Source organism: Microchirus variegatus, assembly GCF_963457635.1.
Source record: "Microchirus variegatus genome assembly, chromosome: 22".
Taxonomy (NCBI): domain Eukaryota; kingdom Metazoa; phylum Chordata; class Actinopteri; order Pleuronectiformes; family Soleidae; genus Microchirus; species Microchirus variegatus.
Window position 1 is genome coordinate 7,104,699 of NC_139823.1, and position 19,088 is coordinate 7,123,786.

Consider the following 19,088-nt stretch of genomic DNA (forward strand, 5'->3'; position numbering starts at 1 on the left):
TGACCTTTTGGTTCTTCTCTGAGTGTGTCCTAGTTTTTCATACCTGAAGAGAGAGCTTGCCACAGTGAATTGTACAATATGGGGCGAAGGTAGCTCAGTGGATCAATATTGAAAGTTGTGGGTTCGATTCCCAGCTCAGCTAGTTGTCATGCCAGTGTGTCCTTGGGCAAGACAAGGCTCCTGACAGCTGTGAATGGGTTTGAAAAATTAGTTTAAATGTGCTGTGCATAGATGAGCTGTGTGAGTGAATGGCAAAACTATTCTGTGAAGCAGCTTTGAGTGGTCATCAAGACTAGAAAAGTGCTATATAAACCATTTACCATTACATAAATGGAATAAATGAAAAAAGACTAATATGTAATACATCACATTTTTAGTAACCAGAACCTGTAAAGTTTAGTGCAGCTCTACTGTCTCTTTTTCTTCTTTATTTTTTTATAGTGTTTTGCAGGCAGCATCCATGGTTTCAGTGTTTCGTCTCAAGTGGATGCCAGTAACATAGATGCTCTGTGCAGTCATATGTTACCTGCTGCTGACACAGTTGGTGTAGAGAGAAGTGATTACTGATTTTGGAACAAATTCCAGAGTGACTATGTCCTACTTACAGGGAACGCCACCGCAGCCTAACCTTCTGTTCCCAGCTGGTTTTTGCTTTGAACTGCTCTCCCTCCCTCCCTCCCTCCACCCTTCCTCTCCTCTTTGCTCTTCATCTGTCTTTGCTCCTCCTCCTCTCCTCCTCTGTGCAGAAAAGCTCCACCCCTCCCGTCTCTTCCACCACCAACTCCCCCCCCTCCCTCCCTTCCACCTCCTATGCTCTGCGAGCCGTGTCCTCTCTGCGTCAGACGGCTCCATTCATGAAAAGTGTGACGTGAGCAGGTTTCTTTAGCGACCCAGCAGTGATGCTGACGCCCACCCACTCACATCACAGGTGCTGCAGGAGTTAGAAGAATGCCTGCCTGAGTCTACAGCCTCTGTCTCCTTCTTTGGCAGGTTTTCTTGCTCTTTTCGTTCTTGGATCTTAACCACCAGTCCAGTCCAGACCTCCACCCCCCAGCTTCTTATCAGGACAGAGTGAGGACCATGAATGTGAGCTCTTTACACTGTGAGTAATGTGCTGATGAATGTGTCTTTGCCTTATATTTGAATGCAAGCATGTGTGATGTGGGAGTACTTGTGTATGCGTCCTCTCTGTTATTCCATACGCTATCATTGGTCAGTGTTTGTTCAGTTCTGCAGGAGTGTGTTGAGCGGTCGTGCGTCCGTGTGTGTGTGTGTGTGTGTGTGTGTGTGTGCAGGAGCTATTTTAGGCTCAGTGGTGATGCTGCTGCTACTCTCTGATGCGGTACTTCTCCGTGCCCTCTGAAGGACAGGTTGAGATGGTAGCAAAGGTTTATAGTGAACCAGTAAAACCCATTTTAACTCAGTAATCTCAACAGTAATTAAACCCAGTCACTGAGGCGTCACATCACTGGTGCTTAGAAATGACACACTTTCTGGGGCACACGTGTATTGTACATGACAACTTGGCACTCTCATTTTCTCTCACTTTACCTCTGATTATTCCATATTCTCTCTGCCTCAACATCTTTCCTGACTTCCTCTGTCCTCATCTGTCTCTCTATTTACTCGGCTTGTCAGCAGGAAAGCTCTGCGTGTGCCCACCTCTGTGCTCTGCTACTAAGCATGTTTATGTAACTGCACAGGATGAGTAGCCGGCAGCCGGGCTATGGAGGAGCATAGTGGGAGGAGGGGGAGAGTTTCATCCGTCCATCTATACGTCCCTTTTTCCACACAGTGATCAAATTAAAAGGGCTGCATATTCATATCCGAGAAGAGTTTACCGTTTGTCTGCGAATGTGTCTGATTTAATATTGAAAATGCACACGAGTGACATGTTGCGGTTATTTTAAGAGCGAGCAGAGATAGTATGAAGCCAGGGGCTAATAGAAGCACTAATGCTTATTGATTTTCCAGCTTCCCATCTATCTTAAGGCTGGAAAAATACAACAACCACTTCCTCTCACATGCTTATCTGCACATTTTTTCTGTGCACTTTCAGAATGCAGCCATTAAAACGGTGTCACTCAAACCCAGTGTCCTGCAATATTTGTATTTGTCGTGTCACTTGTGTGTGTGTGTGTGTGTGTGTGTGTGTGTGTGTGTGTGTGTTTGTGGGGCTGTATCTCTCCTCGGCCCTCGTTGTTGGCAGACCAAGCAGGCCTTCCGTATTAAAAGAGCACAAGGGGGATTGTTCTGGCAGCAGCTGCTGTGGTGTGCAGTGTGTGTTGGTCTGTCTGTCTGTCTGCGTGCGTGTCTCTACTGCTGTCTCCTGGCCGTGCAGGGCAGACGGGGCCCAGTTCACATGGAGCCGGCTCCTCTTGTGTCCTTTGTTGTCACTCTGGGAGTCTTTCCCACTGGATCGTGGTTGGTACAGTATCATGCTGTGAGCAGCCACGTTAGAAGCACAAAAACACATCTCCTTTTTTTTCATGCTTTTTTCTCAAAACTGCCCTCCACACTGTCCCCTAATCACAACCCTCCCGTCCCTCTTTTTGTCTTTCTAATCTGCTTTTCCTCATGTACCTTTCTCAGAGCTGTTCTTTTCCTCTGCTGTCTCCTTGGCCTCCACTGTGCCATTTCTCTCTGCCTCTGCATTCATACGTTCATCATCTTTCTTGGTGGATCTTGTTTATATTCATCACTGGGAAAAAGAGTTTCTTTCAGATTTTAGGAGGCGTGTGTCCTGGTTGCAGTGCTGGCTGCAGCCTCACTGAAAGGGAGAATGAAGCTTGGAGGGGGGGAGAGTGTGTGACGTGTCAATGGCGCACAATGTTTTCTTCATTTATTTATTTTTTCCAGTTCTTGCTGGTACCAGCGGAGGCTATTTTTGGCACAAATTTGTGTGTGTGTGTGTGTGGGTGAAGTGCTAATTACTGTTCACTCCATGTCTGGATTTGAATGTGTAATTAATGAAATCAGACCAAACCAAATACTCACTGGAGTTCAGAAGGAGAAAATGAGGGGTAGCTGTTTTCGTTTTTATACACTTTTATAGTTTATTTTATCCTCCCTCCTGCTGCTCCAACAAACCATTCATACTTTAATCCCACCTGGCACTTTCCCTGTGGCTTTGACCTTGTACCTGTTTGCCCAGCAGCACCAGTCAAACGCTGGGTTGGCGGGTAGATTATGTGACCTGCTTTCCTTCTCAGCTTCAACCAGGTATTTAAGTCAGCCCAGGTGAGTCACCAGAGGGGAGTCAGGACATGGAATAAGAGGGATTATAACAAAATGGCAGACCGTGCGATGGCAGATGTCTGAATGCTCTGCCAGAATGTGTTCGTTTTCCTGTCCACCTATAGCCAACTGTCCAATCCACTCTGGCAACACTCAAAGCCATGATAGCAAGAGAAAGCTGAATTAGACTTTCGGCCTACTTCCCAAAAACAAATCAGGACTGGGTGAAAGAAACGTATGAGCTGAGTGTTTTCAGGTTCTTGCATCATAACAGTGTTTGCTCTCGCAGTAACCTCCAGCCATGAGAGTCCATAGTCTGCAGTGACTTGGGAAATGAGTACAGATGTGAAAGTCCAATTGTCCTGTGACCCCAAACAACAAACAAACAAATCTGTCGTTCAACTCATAGAAACTCCTGAGCGTGAGAGGTCCTTTTATACTGTGCTTCCTTTTTTTTCTATTTGTTTTCAAGAAAGGAGGTCAGGAGCGATGGAAACCATCTGAAAGAGACGTGTATCTTTCCACCCTGCAATTAGCACTGCAGGATAAAGTGAGGAGTCCACTGGATCCAGACATTAATTGTGAAAAGGTTTGGCTCAGTGTGCTGCGTTCATGCTTCTCTGCGTGCCTAATTTCTCTGAGGATATACAGTTAAAGTCGGATCATGTTTTTCTCAAGTGCTGTACAGGTGTGGAGAGACCACTGTATTGAAAGTGTTGCAACATTTTCCTTTTGGCTTTTGGCCTCTCCGAACCTAAGAGTTGAATGAGATTGAGACGTACTGGTAGCAGAAGGTCAGGATGGATCCTGTGTTGACATGGTAACGTTTGAATCACGATGTGGGTTAGGGTCTAAATTGGTTCTTTGTTGGTGGCGCAGCTGTTACCTAAAGGAAGGTTCCCCCTGTGGGGCCCAGCAGGGCTTCCCTTAATGAGCAGCAGAGTGATGGAGGCGCCGACAGACATAGACTCTGCTTGTGGTGCGGCTGTCGAGCCGTAGTCTTGAATATATATAAATATGTGTGAAGTGTCTTGATGTTGTGGATGTTCCAACTGCTTGTTTCTGAAGCTACAGTACACTCAAACACAACGTAAACAGAAAATATTGCTGTTCGCTGAGTGTCAAAAAAGGCAACAGTAAAAAAATAACTGCCTGCCTTCCCTTGTGGATTGCTGGGAGTAGTGGGATTATTGGATCCTGCCAGACACGCCCCAGGCATGAAGTGTGTGTGTGTGTGTGTGCGGGTGAACACGTGCATTCTTTCAACCTGATCCCCATGCACCACCAGCTGCCACACACACACACACACACACATTTTTATACAGTTATCTTAGTGAGGACACTCTCTTTCCGTAGTCTATATAAGTATAAAGGGGCCTCCCATAGATATACACACAAGTGTACACACACACACACACCCACATACAGTGGTTCAGTAACAATACTGTCAATCTTGCGCTGGACCTATAAGTGTGTTTTTCATACTCACTAGCTCTGTCTCTCTAGTAGAGTGTCGTTGTATGGTACCTGTATTGTATAATGACAAATAAAGGTCTTGTATCTCATATATTGTATACAAAAAATGTACTAACCATGATGCATTGTGCCAGTGATAGTAGTTTGTTTTTATTTTTAAGGTGAAGAATAAAAGGAAGCGTGTAGAGGATACATGGAGAGGGGGGAGGCTGAATAGGGTCTGTGTTTGTACAAGCTTGTATTTAGAGCCCTGTAGAAGGATTAAAGGATCAGCCCCTGATAATTTCTCTCTCTTTTCCCCCCCCCTTTCTCCTGCTCCCTCCCTCCCACATCCTTTTATCTGTTCTGCTAAATAACTATATCCTGTTTTTCTCTGAAGCGATATTGACTTTATATACTGTTGTGATATTTGTGCATCGCAGTGTTTTTAAACATCAGAGACGGTCAGCGCGTTCCCTTTGCTCAGTCACGGTCACTTCTGGAAAGTCTTAAATAAATGAATAAATAAATGACTGCGTAAATGAAACCTTGTGCTCGTCTTGTCTTGTCAGGCGCAGACATTCTACGCTCGTAGAGATCGTAAGATTAGGGATTAATTGGAGACGGCGCGAGGTCTGTTTCCTTTCTGTGGTGTCGGATGCAGATGCGTAGACGCGGCCTGTTTTGGAAAAAGAGACAAATGGTTGAAAATGAAAAAAAATATTTGATTTATTTTCCGGTCAGGATGAGCTCTGTGGTCATTATTCAGGAAACGTACAGTAATTACAGTGTTTTAGTCGGTTTGAGGAAGTTACTTTGCGTGCAGGGCTCGTGTCTTCGCGTGCGCGTTTCGATCCACCCACTGCGACCCACGTCAGAAGCCCGGCTCCGAGAGTCATCCGTGGGGTGGAATTACAGCGTGGGCCTCTACTCGCACAGCTCAATTGTCTCTGCTGTGGAAGGGACGGATTTATTGGATACCTGAGAGAGCGTTCTCTCCTTCCCCTGCACTCTCAGCAGCCTGCTTAGACACAGGCCTGCATTATCGATGAGCCCTTTGGCAGCCACCACACTCTCACAGCGCTCATGTTACCCCCCTCAGTATATACACACACACATATAAAGTACATAGTAACACAAGCTGTTACTGTAAACTGTCTTTTTACGGGAATGAAATGAGGGTGCGAATCGTGGCTTTTTGCAGAATTTCAGCAGCAAGGATGGATCAGTGCTTGATTGTTCTTTGACCTGTGCCAAGTGGAAAGGCTGTGCTTTCATGTCAGCCTTCACAGAAGGCAACATAAACAGTGTGTGTGTGTGTGTGTGTTTCTCCGTAACTGTTCTCTCAGGATACTTCCACGTAACACACAGAGCCAACTCACTGCCCCTGCCTTTCCGTCTCCTCCCTCCTGGACTTTGATCTCCGTGTACTCTTGACTGTACACAGTGTTCTGTCTCTTTCTATCTCACTGTATACCACACTCTCTATTTTTCTACTTGCACTGCCAAACCTGATTGGATTTCTGAGGCTGTGTCCTAATAGATTAAAGCAAAAGAGAGAAAAACAACAACCTGACACAGCAGTTAATTAATTACATTCATTACAGCCAGACTGTAGATGTGCGCTTCACTGCAGTAATCTGATAAATTACTTTAGGATTGTTTCATTTTGTACAAACTAAAACATTATGCTACACATAAATGTGATGGCGATGTCACAATTGTGTAAAATACAACACAAAAGTACCTGTTTAACTCTTACTAGATTGACAGTTTTATGTAGGTGTTTCAAATAAACTAAAGTGGCTTTTAATTTATTGACTAACATTTCTTTACTTTAAGTGGAGGATTATGTTTGGTGAATACCATTTCACTTAAAAAACACTAATCAAATCAAACTGTTATGCACTGTTAAATCATCTTAAACACTTCACTGTGATGACTGGTCCTTTATCTTTTAATTAAAAAAAAACCTTCACATCCATGACCATGCATTTTAGTTATTTTTCTGTTACCAACCAGCACACATGGATCTGTAATGTCAAGTTTTCTGGATAAATCCACAGGTGTTGAAGTCAATATTTTAAAGAGATTACATAATGGGGCTTTATTCTGACCCGGCAAACTTCAATTTATGAATGTACTTATGTTTGTCCATGAATTACCATATTGACATTTATTTGGACAAGACCAGATGTAGGTTTGTTTTTAATCTGAATGCAAACTGGTGTAAAAATGTAGTAGTCTTGTTAAGATGAGTGAATCACATCGTAAATACAGACAAGGATGAATACCTTTTACCTTTTGTCCCTACACAGCACCAAAATGACGTTTGTGGATTGAATTGTGTCCAAGTAAAGTAACAGTAGTTGTGTGTTGCTCTCTACTTATTTTTCACAGTTTTCTAGTTTCTTAGTGCAGCACTTGGTTTCTGATAGTGTGGAAGTTCATACTTGACCTCGAGATTAGTAGACATGACCTCCGCTCAAGGTCCATTTACAGTATACCATTTCTCTAGATCAGCACGTATGGCAGGGACATTTGTTATCACGTGACCGCGCTTCGTCACGTGTTGCCGGCTGATCCCGTCCCATTCACCGACGCGAGTTGTGAGATTGTGAGATGTGATTAATAGCTCGGCGAACGCTGGTAGGTAGACCCACGCTTTTGAGATTATTTTGTCACTGTATTATCCTTTAAGCTGTCGGACAATCTAGTCTACAATAGTGTATGTGTATTTGTGTAACTCTCTTTGAGAAACCTGCATTCTGTTCACTCATCTTCTACCGCTTTATCCTCTGTAAATAGTGTGATATTATCTTGATATTTTTTGATAGAATGTGTTTAAGATCAGTTAAATGTATTCCACTGAAGCTGACAATCCCTGACAGTAATTGGCCGTCTTTGACACTTTTGTGTTGATTTTTTTTTTCAGGTTTTCAAATTCAAATACAGACATTCCAGTGTTGTCCTTAAATCCATAATACTTTCTTTTTTAGATGCTGTTTTTATCATATCAAAATAGAGATATCACCGCTCACCCTGTGTAAAGATGGTCGTGTGTAACTCCAACAGACAGATTAATATGCAATAGATTCTCTCCAGCTGCCTGTGGGCCTGCTGTAGTGACGTCCGGCTCTGCTGGTTAAGCAGTGATGATGGGCTGCGTGTGCCAGATGTTTTACTCTCTCTCTGTAGTCCTAATACATAGCAGGACCTTTAATCCCAGCTCTATACTTCCACTGTTCCACAGAGATCAAAGTAAAGCCACCATTATGTATGCAATGTTTGCCTGAAAGGCATTGTTTATATGAAAAGTCTTTGATTTAGAAATGGTCTCTTATTCCGCCAGTATGTCTGCCGTAGTCCACTCTGTTGTTGCAGTAACGATCGTTAATGATGTAACCTCCCGATATCCCAGATCAATGAAAGGAAGTGAGAGGATTACATTTCTGTTTGTGTTAGACTATGGCAACAGATGCAATTCAAAGATGACAAACAACCATATGGAGTCAACAAATTATTTTATGTCTACTCTACAATTTAGATAACCTCCCTGTCTCTCTGTCTCGTTGTTTGTTTGTCCCCTGCAGGTGATTCTCAGAATTCAGACAAACCACTGTGTTAGAAGGACGCGTCCCACTCTGCTTCACTGGGCAGCCCATGCACACGCACGGCACCATGGGTAGCTCCCCCGAGGTGCTGTCATGGACTTCCTGCCCCAGTCTGCTGGTGGGTAAGCTGAAAGAGGAGCTGAAACTCACTGTGGTCGGGGACGCCATGAAGAAATCAAACTCCCAACCCCAGCCTCCGCCGGCCCCTCCCTTGAATTTACCTCCTCAAATCATCACAGACCTGGCCCCTCCGACGCACTTGCCTGTTCCCCTGCCTGTGACTCCTGGCCAGGATGAGGACTCTATGCTGGGGGGCATTACCCCCCAAAACATAGCACTGAGTGTGGACTCTACACGGAGCGAGGGCGGGCACTTTGACAACAGTGTGCTCCAGCTGCAGGAGCACGACCACGAAGAAGCTGGGTCTCCGGCTTCCTGTGAGCACGGTCGGCACGGTACTGGGATGGAGGGGCAAATGGGAGAAGGGGACTGTCCCTCGGACCACAGTGGAGAGGGGAGGCAGAACCACTCTCATCACCCTGATGACATTAAGCTGCACTTCCAGAGAGCAGGACCTGGGTCCGGGGGCTTCTTAGAGGGGCTGTTTGGCTGTCTTAAGCCAGTCTGGAACATCATCGGGAAGACCTACTCTACAGAATACAAGCTGCAACAGCAAGGTTAGCTCTTTGATTTTGTTTGTCTGTATGACAACAATGCACAAAGCTAAAAATACTCTGTGTTCACCTCTGATGTCCACACATCACTTTCAGAAACTATCTTTAGATCCCCCATCTCCTCATAGCCACACATTGAGTGCATACTATATGAACAGAAACAGACAAACACATAAACAAACACATCAACCTACAAAATAAAATAATACCCATAACTCAACATGTGTTATAAATCATAAATGCTCATAACCAATATCTTAAATATAATTTTCCTACTAATCATCCTCAAAAAAAACCCTCAGAGGGGAAAAAATGGCTGCCATTACTCTTCACTTCACTATTCTCACAATCAATAATCCTGTTATTTGGTTCAAAAACATTTCAAAATTGGTAGGTGATTCATTTTTTAGGGGCTCAAGTCAAAATGTATCTTTAGACTGATTATTACAGGAATCAACTAAAATCCAATGTGAGTTGGTCAATTCATGTCGCTAGTTTAGATATAAACTTTAGATTTTTAGGAGCATAGTTTCCTCTCTACGTTGTTTCCAAACGGTTATAGAGATGTTGGAAGAGCATATGACCCACTTATTGAGCACCTAAGTGTTTTAGTTTTAGTTTTATCCACACAGCATCTTTTAATAAAGAATGTATGAGCAGTTAAACAGGTCAGCTGTTTCCCCGTTTTCCCCTTTTTCCAGACATGTGGGAGGTTCCGTTTGAGGAGATTTCAGAGCTACAGTGGCTTGGCAGTGGAGCGCAAGGAGCGGTCTTCCTGGGTAAATTCCGCTCTGAGGAGGTGGCAATCAAGAAGGTGCGCGAGCAGAAGGAGACTGACATTAAACCTCTGCGAAAACTCAAGCATCCCAACATCATCAGCTTTAAGTGAGAAAACAAGAATTTGAGCTTGTTTTGTTAACCTGCTGCCGTCCTGTCGTTATCAGCGCTGATCGAGTCCTAATGTGCATACATGGTGGACAGGCAGTGAGGTTGTCCAGTGGTGTTTACATGTGTTCTTAATCCCACTCAGGGGAGTGTGCACTCAGGCTCCGTGCTACTGCATCATCATGGAGTACTGTGCCCAGGGCCAGTTGTACGAGGTGCTGAGAGCAGGCAGGAAAGTGACTCCCAGGCTATTGGTGGACTGGGCCTCAGGCATCGCCAGCGGCATGAACTACCTACACCTGCACAAGATCATCCACAGAGATCTGAAATCTCCTAAGTGAGTGTGTTGTTTTGCTGGATCCAGCAGATAGATAAATAATGTAGTTTCTAATTAATCCTCACTTCGATGTACTACAGGGAGGTACAGTTTGTATTTTTGGGGTTCTATTTTGTTGTTCAGTATCCAGTGGGTGCTGTTGTCCAGCTCATGAGGTGAATCTGTAAAGCGTCAGCTCTGAATATTTTGACATTAGCTGAAATGTCATTCTCAGAATTAATAAAAGCCAGTCCATTATGCTCTGTCCCATCCTGCCGTTCCTTCCTCATAGCGTGCACAATGTAGTACTTTTTCCCTCTAATCAATATCATCACTGCAGCAGTGCCAAACACCGTATGAGTCAGCAGAACGACGGCAGGATGAATGTGCTGAAGAAGGTCAATCTCATTTGGCTAAATAGGGTGATTCAGATGCAGAAATGTGCTTGTGTAACCACGAGTGCTGGCAGGATTGATGATTTTATAAGTGGAAACATTTTTTTTTTACCACTGTCATAGGACACTGTGGGCGTCCTTCTGAAACCACACAGTTGACACAGGTTATCACAGGATCTCTGAAAACTTGTATTAAGATTGAAGATGTTTTGGTCACTTCTAACTCGTGCCTGCGCTTTTCTGTTTGTCTCCAATTTAGCGTTTTAGTCACCCACTGTGACACTGTGAAAATCTCTGACTTTGGAACATCCAAAGAGCTCAGTGACAAAAGTACAAAGATGTCATTTGCGGGTACGGTGGCCTGGATGGCTCCGGAGGTGATCCGGAATGAGCCCGTGTCAGAGAAGGTCGACATTTGGTAAGTCTGAAATATGGCATTATTGTAAGAGATACGGTAAAATATAGATTCAAAATATGTACAAATGCAGCTTGATACAACTGTTGAGATTTGTAAATTGACTTTGTACTGTTGCTGTAGTGAGACCTTTGCTTCTTGTGTGTTGCAGGTCATTTGGCGTTGTGTTGTGGGAACTGCTGACTGGTGAAATTCCCTACAAAGACGTGGACTCCTCTGCCATCATTTGGGGTGTTGGCAGCAACAGTCTTCACCTTCCTGTCCCCTCCACTTGCCCAGATGGTTTCAAAATCCTCATGAAACAAACATGGTGAGTATGGACCTTACAAAATGTGTGTTCCGATCTCCTGCTGCTGCTCCTGTGTGCTTAAATGATATGCCAACACAATTTCCCCGCTCAATCACATCTCCTCTCTATGTTTTTGTTTATTAAAGGCAAGGCAAGCCCAGAAACAGGCCTTCCTTTCGCCAGATTCTCCTTCACCTGGATATTGCCTCCTCTGATATCCTTGGAGCTCCTCAGGAGACCTACTTCAAGTCTCAGGTTGGCTCAGAAGCTGAAAAACATGTTGCTTTGTATTGATTACGTAATCTATCCACAGACGCATTTGATACACGTTCAAAACGAGAGAAGTGTGAGTCGAGATCGGGTCATTTTATTAGTGGTTTAACAGCGTTTCCACCATATATCTGTTTATATTACAGGCAGAATGGAGGGAGGAGGTGAAGAAGCACTTTGAGAAGATCAAGAGTGAAGGCACCTGCATCCACAGACTGGACGAGGAGCTGATTCGACGCAGGAGGGATGAACTCAGGTGAGTGTGAAAGAAAACGGTTACTTTTATGAATTATTTCTCTCTGTTGGTAGAAAGCATACGGCAGCACCCTCACTCTAATATACATAGAAGTTATCAGCCCCTCCTAAATACATCTGAAGTGCTTTGAGACAGTAAACAATCCTCAGTGCTGCATTTCCTGTTTACCTTTCAGGCATGCACTGGACATCCGGGAGCACTATGAGAGGAAACTGGAGAGAGCGAACAACCTTTACATGGAGCTCAGTGCCATCATGCTGCAGCTGGAGGTCCGGGAGAAAGAACTAATAAAGTATGTATATAGACCTTGTGCCAAATGAGTCCTTATTTAGTTTTAGTTTTTACCACTGCCCTTTTCCTTTCTTTATTGTCATGCCTTACTGGTCATGTTTAATCAGTGACCAGTGACCTTTTGGCGTCACATCACAGTCAGTTTTATTTCCTCTGAATTTTGAGGTTAAAAAAATAAAGCTTTTATATTATTCCTTTAACCCTTTCCATTTATCTTCTAAATAATTGCTTTTATGTTTTCTGTTGTATTTAGAAAAGATAATCTGCATACAGACATGTATTTAGAGTTGTACACCGTCGACTTCTGCCTTCCAGAGGTTAAGAGTAAATAATGTACAACTGCTGTCCCTGCAGGAGAGAGCAGGCTGTGGAGAAGAAATATCCTGGTAACTACAAGAGGCAATTGGTGCGACCTATCGTTCGGTCCAATGCTGTAGAGAAGCTCATCAAGAAGAAAGGAAGCATTTCTCACAAACCTGGGATGCCCAACACCAAAAGGTCTGTGCAGGAGCATTTTAGAGAAATGTAAATCTCTGTTTCAGCTGTTGCACACCCATGAGCGTTTGCTGTTCAAACTTTTATCTACACTACCGTTCAAAAGTTTGGGGTCACCTGTACAATTTTTTTGTGTTTTCCATTAAAACTCACACTTTTATTCATCAAAAGAGTTGCAAAATGAATAGAAAATATAGTCAAGACATTGACAAGATTAGAAATAATGATTTTTATTAAAAATAATAATTTTGACCTTTCTGTTTTCAGCTGTGCTAACATAATAGCTCAAGGGTTTTCAAGGGTTTTCTAGTTATCCGATAGCCTTCTAACGTGATTAGTAAACACAATGTACCATTAGAACACTGGAGAGGTGGTTGCTGGAAATGGTCCTTTATAAACCTATGTAGATATTCCATTAAAAACTAGATGTTTGCAGCAAGAAAAAAAAGTGCTTTTCCTTCAAAAATAAGGACATTTGGAAGTGAGGGAACATTTTGAATGGTAGTGTATTCTATAATTAAGATGAGTTGTTATATGTTCTGGTAAAACACACAGGTACACGTCCATAGGAAATGTAAGCACATGCTTATGTTAAAACGTTAATGTTGCTGGATGCATTTTTTTACAGGCCAGACTTGCTTCGTTCTGATGGCATTTCCAGTGTTGACCCTCTCCCCTCCCCCTCACCACTGTCTGCCAGCCCAAAGGTCTCCACGCCTCCTGGTAAATCTCGCTACCGTAGCAAGCCTCGCCATCGCCGCGCCAACAGCAAAGGAAGCCACACCGAGTTTCCTGGCTTGCTGAAACCTATTGCTGGTGCTCCTGAAGACAGCCAGTCTCTCCAGGAGCAGCTCTTCCACCACCACCACCACCACCACCACCTTCTACCAAATCAGGCGCCCCTCCTTCCCTTGAAGGGCCGTGAGGAGGCTGTTGTCAACTGTGCCAACAACTTGCGCTACTTTGGCCCTGCAGCTGCCCTGCGTAGCCCTCAGACAGACCACCTGCAGCGCCTTGTTCCTGGCTCAAGTCCCGACCTCATTTCCACTGCTGTGGGCGCGGACACGCGACAGCGGACTACAACCACCGGCTCCAATCCTGTCCCGGGTGCTGCTGCTGGTTCTCTGTGCCCCTGCTGCCAGGCACACCCCTTCCCTGGATGCCTACATTGTCAGGAGACCCCACCTGCACCCAACAACCCAGAGCTACCCCGCTACTCGCTGCTCGGCACCCAAAAAGGAACCCAGGCTTCCTCAGTTGTGCCCCGTGAAGATCCAGCCTCAAAGGCTATGAAGAAGCTGGAGCCACAGGAGGCGTCCCAACACACGCACACCTTGACCACAGCACTGCCGCACATTCTTAGACCTCTCAGGAAGGTAAGTGTGACTAGCTTTTATATCAGGGAGTCTGTGATGTGTGTTTGTGTTCAGGGAACTGTGGAAGTTGATGGTTAGTTTCTTCTCTTCCAGGGTGGAGATGAGTCATCCGAAGAGGAGGAAGGAGAGGTGGATAGTGAAGTGGAGTTTCCAAGGAGACCGAGGTAAAATACAGATGGTTATTCAGTTTGCATACTAACATTCACTGTGACATAAGAGCCTCTTACCTTGTTAGAAAACTTGTTAGCAACTTTTTTCAAAGCTGTCCCCAGTGCTCACCTCGTTTTAAAATTAAGATTATTGACTAATGTATTTTTGTAATCGGTTTCTTTGTTATTTGAGTAAGAGATGAAAGTTGAAACCTGGTTGTAAATCTGAATCCATAATTATTCAACTAGACAGGCCATGAATCAAATTAATTATTAAGTAACTATATACAAAAGGAAACTAAGTAATGGGCTGGTTTCTAAAAATATTGTTTCTGTACAATATTGATTACTACCTAAGGAAACAATAGCACATATCATAATCATGGGATGTATTCTTGCTTTATGTATATATGTATATATATATATATATATATGTGTGTGTGTGTGTGTATATATATATATATATATGTATATGTATATGTGTGTATATATGTACTTACAGTATAAAACATTTCTTCTCCTTCTACGTCTCAGACCTCATCGTTGTATGAGCAGCTTTCAGTCCTACTCCACCTTCAGCTCCGAGAACCTGTCGGTGTCTGATGGGGAGGAGGGAAACACGAGCGACCACTCCCACAGTGGACCCCTGGAACGGATGAGCGCCAGTCAAGAAGAGCACCTGGACGAGCTGCTGTCGCACACACCGGACATCCCCATCGACATCTCCACCCAGTCCGACGGCCTCTCTGACAAGGAGTGCGCCGTCCGCAGGGTCAAGACCCAGATCTCCTTGGGAAAGCTGTGCTCGGATGAACATAGTTATGAGGTCAGTACACAGTTCAGTTCAGTTTTATTGCTAGACTGGAGGTCCAAATACTTTCCGTGAAGGAATCCACAAAGGAGCAGTGATAGGGGTCTGTGCAATATGTGTTTATAGGGGCTGGTCTTAACATGTTCAGAGCACATATATTTTCTTGTTAACCTGTTAGGTTGGGTATATAATATGCAACACTACCTACGTATATCATAATCATCCAAAATATTATTTGTGATAAAGTCTTCTCTGTCAAATAAAAATCAGTAAAAACACAGATCAGACAATTAGAATAAAACATTTGAAACAAATGTGATTTTTTTTTGTCTCTTTTTGTCTTAGAATCCGCTTCAGTTTGGAGACTCCGACTGTGATTCGTCAGAAGCAGAGTGCTCCGATGCCACCATTAGAAATAACAAAGTGGGACCTCCGTCCTCGTGGTGAAACCAACCCCCGAGGACAGGGTTGTGTTTTTGCCTGGAGTCCGTTGTGTCCCACTCTGCGCTGCAGAAAATACAGCAATAAGAGGATGACTTTGTAAACATAGCTCACTATAGCAATCTCTCCCAGAGACCTTCCCAAGCCTTCCCTTCATGAGCCTCACCTGCCCCTCATCTTTGGCACAGCATTCAGGCAACCCCATGGCAGGGATTCCCTTTTGAAAGATAATGTACAGCAGATAGTGAAACACTCATAATTTATTTTTGTCAGAGTTCTGAAGGAAAATATTCAATGTTCTCTGATCTGAACAGAGGAAAAAATGATTCAACACTGATCACGGGCTATCTGTGTGTTGGACTGAGGCTGAAGATAAGGTTGTGATGACGTCTGAGGATCTATCTGAGGATGACAGCTGTAGGAAGACACATCCTTGTGACTGTTGCTCTCTCAGGCAAGTGACGCAGAGTCGGAGAGTGTCACTTCATCTGATCTGGCTGCAGTCAGCTCTCAGCATTTTTACTATTTTACAAGCCCTGTCTTTGTCCACAGTTTGGCCAGTCTGCTTTATCATGACTTTACAGTTCAGAGCCTCAGCTCCCCTTCTCATTTCTCCACTTCCAATCCTGTCCCCCCAACAGGGGAACAGGAAGCTCATGGAAACAGTGTGAAAAACACCAGCATGAAACGATCTGCCTCACAAGCGGAATCTCACTCTTTCTCTATCCCCAAAACACCAATGGTGGTCATCAGGAATCCTCCAAGCATGTCTGTGCAGCTTGCAAAACCTGACAGAAGACTGCATGAAGTGGACAACCAGGCAGAGCAACAGGGATGAAGACTCGCGTGACAGCTGATGAAAAATCAAAGAGTTCCCCCCCCCCCCTTCCTGTTCCTGCTTACCCTTTTAAGACATGCCATCGTCATCACCCATCAGATATAATGACCTGAGCTACTGAGGGACTTCAGAGTGTGTGTATGTGTATGTGTGTGAGTGTGTGTGTGCTCACAAAGCCTTTTTCTCTCCATTAGACATTACAGTTTCAAGTCTCATCTCAGGATTGTTTCGAGAACTGTGAGAAACTGGACTGGACCAATTATTGTACGTAGGAATGTTGTCCTTTGAGCGGCACATTTTATGGACCACACAGGAATTATAAAAAAAAACAAAAAAAAACGGTCTTACAGATAGCCTAGATGTTCAACCCTTTATTGCTGGACATTAATAGTTATATAAATGTAGAGTGCTCTAAGTGAGTTTCAGTTGCAGTATCCCCTTTCTGGAAATCAAAAGGTGCAGCATCTCACACGTACCATTTTCTAGCAGGATCGTTTAAACTGTCTGAGCTATAAATGTCCAAAAAACTGTTTCCTGTGCTGTGCTGAATGAAACGGCAATAACATAGGTTGGCACTCAGGTGAGAAAGAAGTTGCTCGCTCAGGTTCCCGGGGCTAAAAACTGCTGGCTACCACACAGTGACTGGTGGCGAGACGGGAGCAGCAAACTATTTATTTAATCTTTAAATAAATAGTGTCTTTAAACTGGCCCAAATTCTGTGAAGCCACAAGGCTTGGTGCGCTCAGTGCATCAACAGCCACTAGATGGCGACACTTACAATGACCATGTTTGCCTTGTGATATGTAAATACCTAGGCTTCATTTTCTATTTCCGTTGACCATCCTAATCCCAGGATTTCATCAACATAACCTTTTTTTGTCCAGTTGTACAGTCTTTGAAAAGTGGGGGGATACTGCATCTGTGAGAGCTTTATTTTAATCCTCGTCTCAGTGTTTGTCCTTCATCTTAACGATTTTGCAGTTAAAAAATAGCCAGCCAGGGTTGAATTAGAAGATAATGATGTCAAGAATGCTCAAGTGTTTGCAGACAGCTGAGATTCTGCATAAGGAATAAAAGCCAGAGACAAGGCCACAGAGCAAGTGAGCTGCTCTTGGTTTTCAACAACCTCATCTCAGTGTTAGTGTATATAATCATCTGTACATGTATTGTGACCTGTTTTTGGACCTCTCTCTCTTTAGTGAATGCACAGCTCTGACAGAGGCTCGAGCTTCTGTCACTGATGGACAGACGACGGCGGGAAATTCTTGAATCAGTATCACATCAGTATTGAACACTGCAGGAGGGTGTGAGCTGCACAAACTGAAGTGATGGATAAATTAGCTTTTGTGGAGTTTTGTAAAGGCTTACTCCTGATAGTGGGAACAGCTGCTGCCTTTCCTCAAGCCTCCCTAACCTTCATTCTGTTGATGTGGGAGTGAAATAACCTGGTGTATTGTAATGACTGGGTGACCTGATCAAGCTGTTGATAACATTGTGTTTCGGACATAATATATCCTGTGAAGTATGATTGCTGTAAAGGTTTAATTTAATTTTTTTTTTTTTTGTAGCTGGCCTACATGACTATTGGATTAATTTATTATCAATGAATGTTAAGGTGCATTTTTAATTTCAGGCAGCTTTAGAAAAGTTTTTTTGACCTACGATTTCTCAATAAAAGTATTATTTAAAGGAAGCACAATGAATCGGTGTTGGAAGATAAAAGTATTTTTATGTGAGAACAAAAAGCATTTTCATATCACCAAGCCTGAAGGGGACCATTCATCATTTAGACCATCACTGCAGATATGAAGAATTGCATACTTTACATCACTAATTACTTACAACAAGTGTTCCTCAGTCATTTTTTTTTTTTAAACTCAACATAGGTTTATTACATGGAATCGCTTCTGTTTCCAACCGAGAACCAGTCAAGTGACTTTCGCAGCAGGGTAAATAAGACTTAAAACCTGAAGGCACATGCATCAAGCATCAAGCATCCGTTTCTTTGTTACTATTGTTTCTAACTCCCCGTCCTGTTGAATGGCATTACGATCAACCAATCCTGTAATTTTTTTTCCCCCTGTATTATCCAGTGTACAGTGCAATGGGTGTCTGGGAGAATAAAATCAGAGCAAACAACTGCATGGAATAAATGCTGATGTACTGTACCCAAAACGTTCTGGTTCCTCTCTTCTTTGATGACCATTGTTTGTTTGTTTGTTTTATCAGCATTGCAGCTATACAAATGTGTACTTGAACTCTGCTGCTTTAGGCTGTTCAAGTATCCAAATTCCCCAAATCAGTAATGAGGACATGACCCGTACCTATGGCTGAAATAGTAACACAAATTCAACATTTTTCTCACCTACAGTTTAGATACAGTGACTTTACTGTATGTATGATTAAGGATCCGAACACATTACTCTCACTGAAAACATAGCTGCCAACAGACAGAGAGGGAAAGACTGTATTTTAGCCACTGAACAAAGGGATTTAGCATTTACTTATTATGTATAGCAAGAACAGAGGAGCCACTGGACTGCTACTGCCTCGTTCGGTGAGTTTGTGCTATTTATATAACCAAACAATGGATTTCAAACATGGAAGTCACAAGGTGATGGAAGCTTCGGTGGATCGTGGACTTTGGTGCAGGGAGTGAACGGTTTACAAACAAAAACCGCAAGAAAAGGCGGTGAGTATATGAATAAGGTATCTTAAACTGTAGCGGGCATAGATTTAACTCCTTTAATTAAGTGGCTAACCTCTATTTGTGGTTGTGTCCCTGCAGGCAGACAGCCATGGTTGTGTGTCCCCGTCTCACACTGGTTCTCAGAGATGTAAGCATGCTCAAAGAAGTCTGTTAATAATTGTGTCTAGACCT

At 43.5% G+C, this 19,088-nt stretch overlaps 1 protein-coding gene across 2 annotated transcripts; it reads left to right on the top strand.

Moving 5' to 3' along the window:
• Window positions 1–8,355: 8,355 nt before the first annotated feature.
• On the top strand, window positions 8,356–15,596 carry map3k13 (mitogen-activated protein kinase kinase kinase 13; the record flags this gene model as incomplete). 2 transcript variants are annotated; one of them, XM_083908315.1, is made up of 13 exons in its annotated part: window positions 8,356–8,983; window positions 9,682–9,865; window positions 10,011–10,202; window positions 10,836–10,994; window positions 11,143–11,301; window positions 11,427–11,535; window positions 11,697–11,806; window positions 11,982–12,098; window positions 12,452–12,595; window positions 13,221–13,968; window positions 14,062–14,132; window positions 14,652–14,943; window positions 15,274–15,596. In XM_083908315.1, 13 exons carry the CDS (start codon window positions 8,356–8,358, stop codon window positions 15,373–15,375), a joined length of 3,015 nt encoding a protein of 1,004 aa, XP_083764441.1. In that variant the 3' UTR covers window positions 15,376–15,596. The 2 variants fall into 2 exon arrangements, with proteins under 2 accessions (XP_083764441.1, XP_083764442.1); XM_083908316.1 differs by having other exon boundaries at window positions 14,065–14,132.
• Window positions 15,597–19,088: the final 3,492 nt, after the last annotated feature.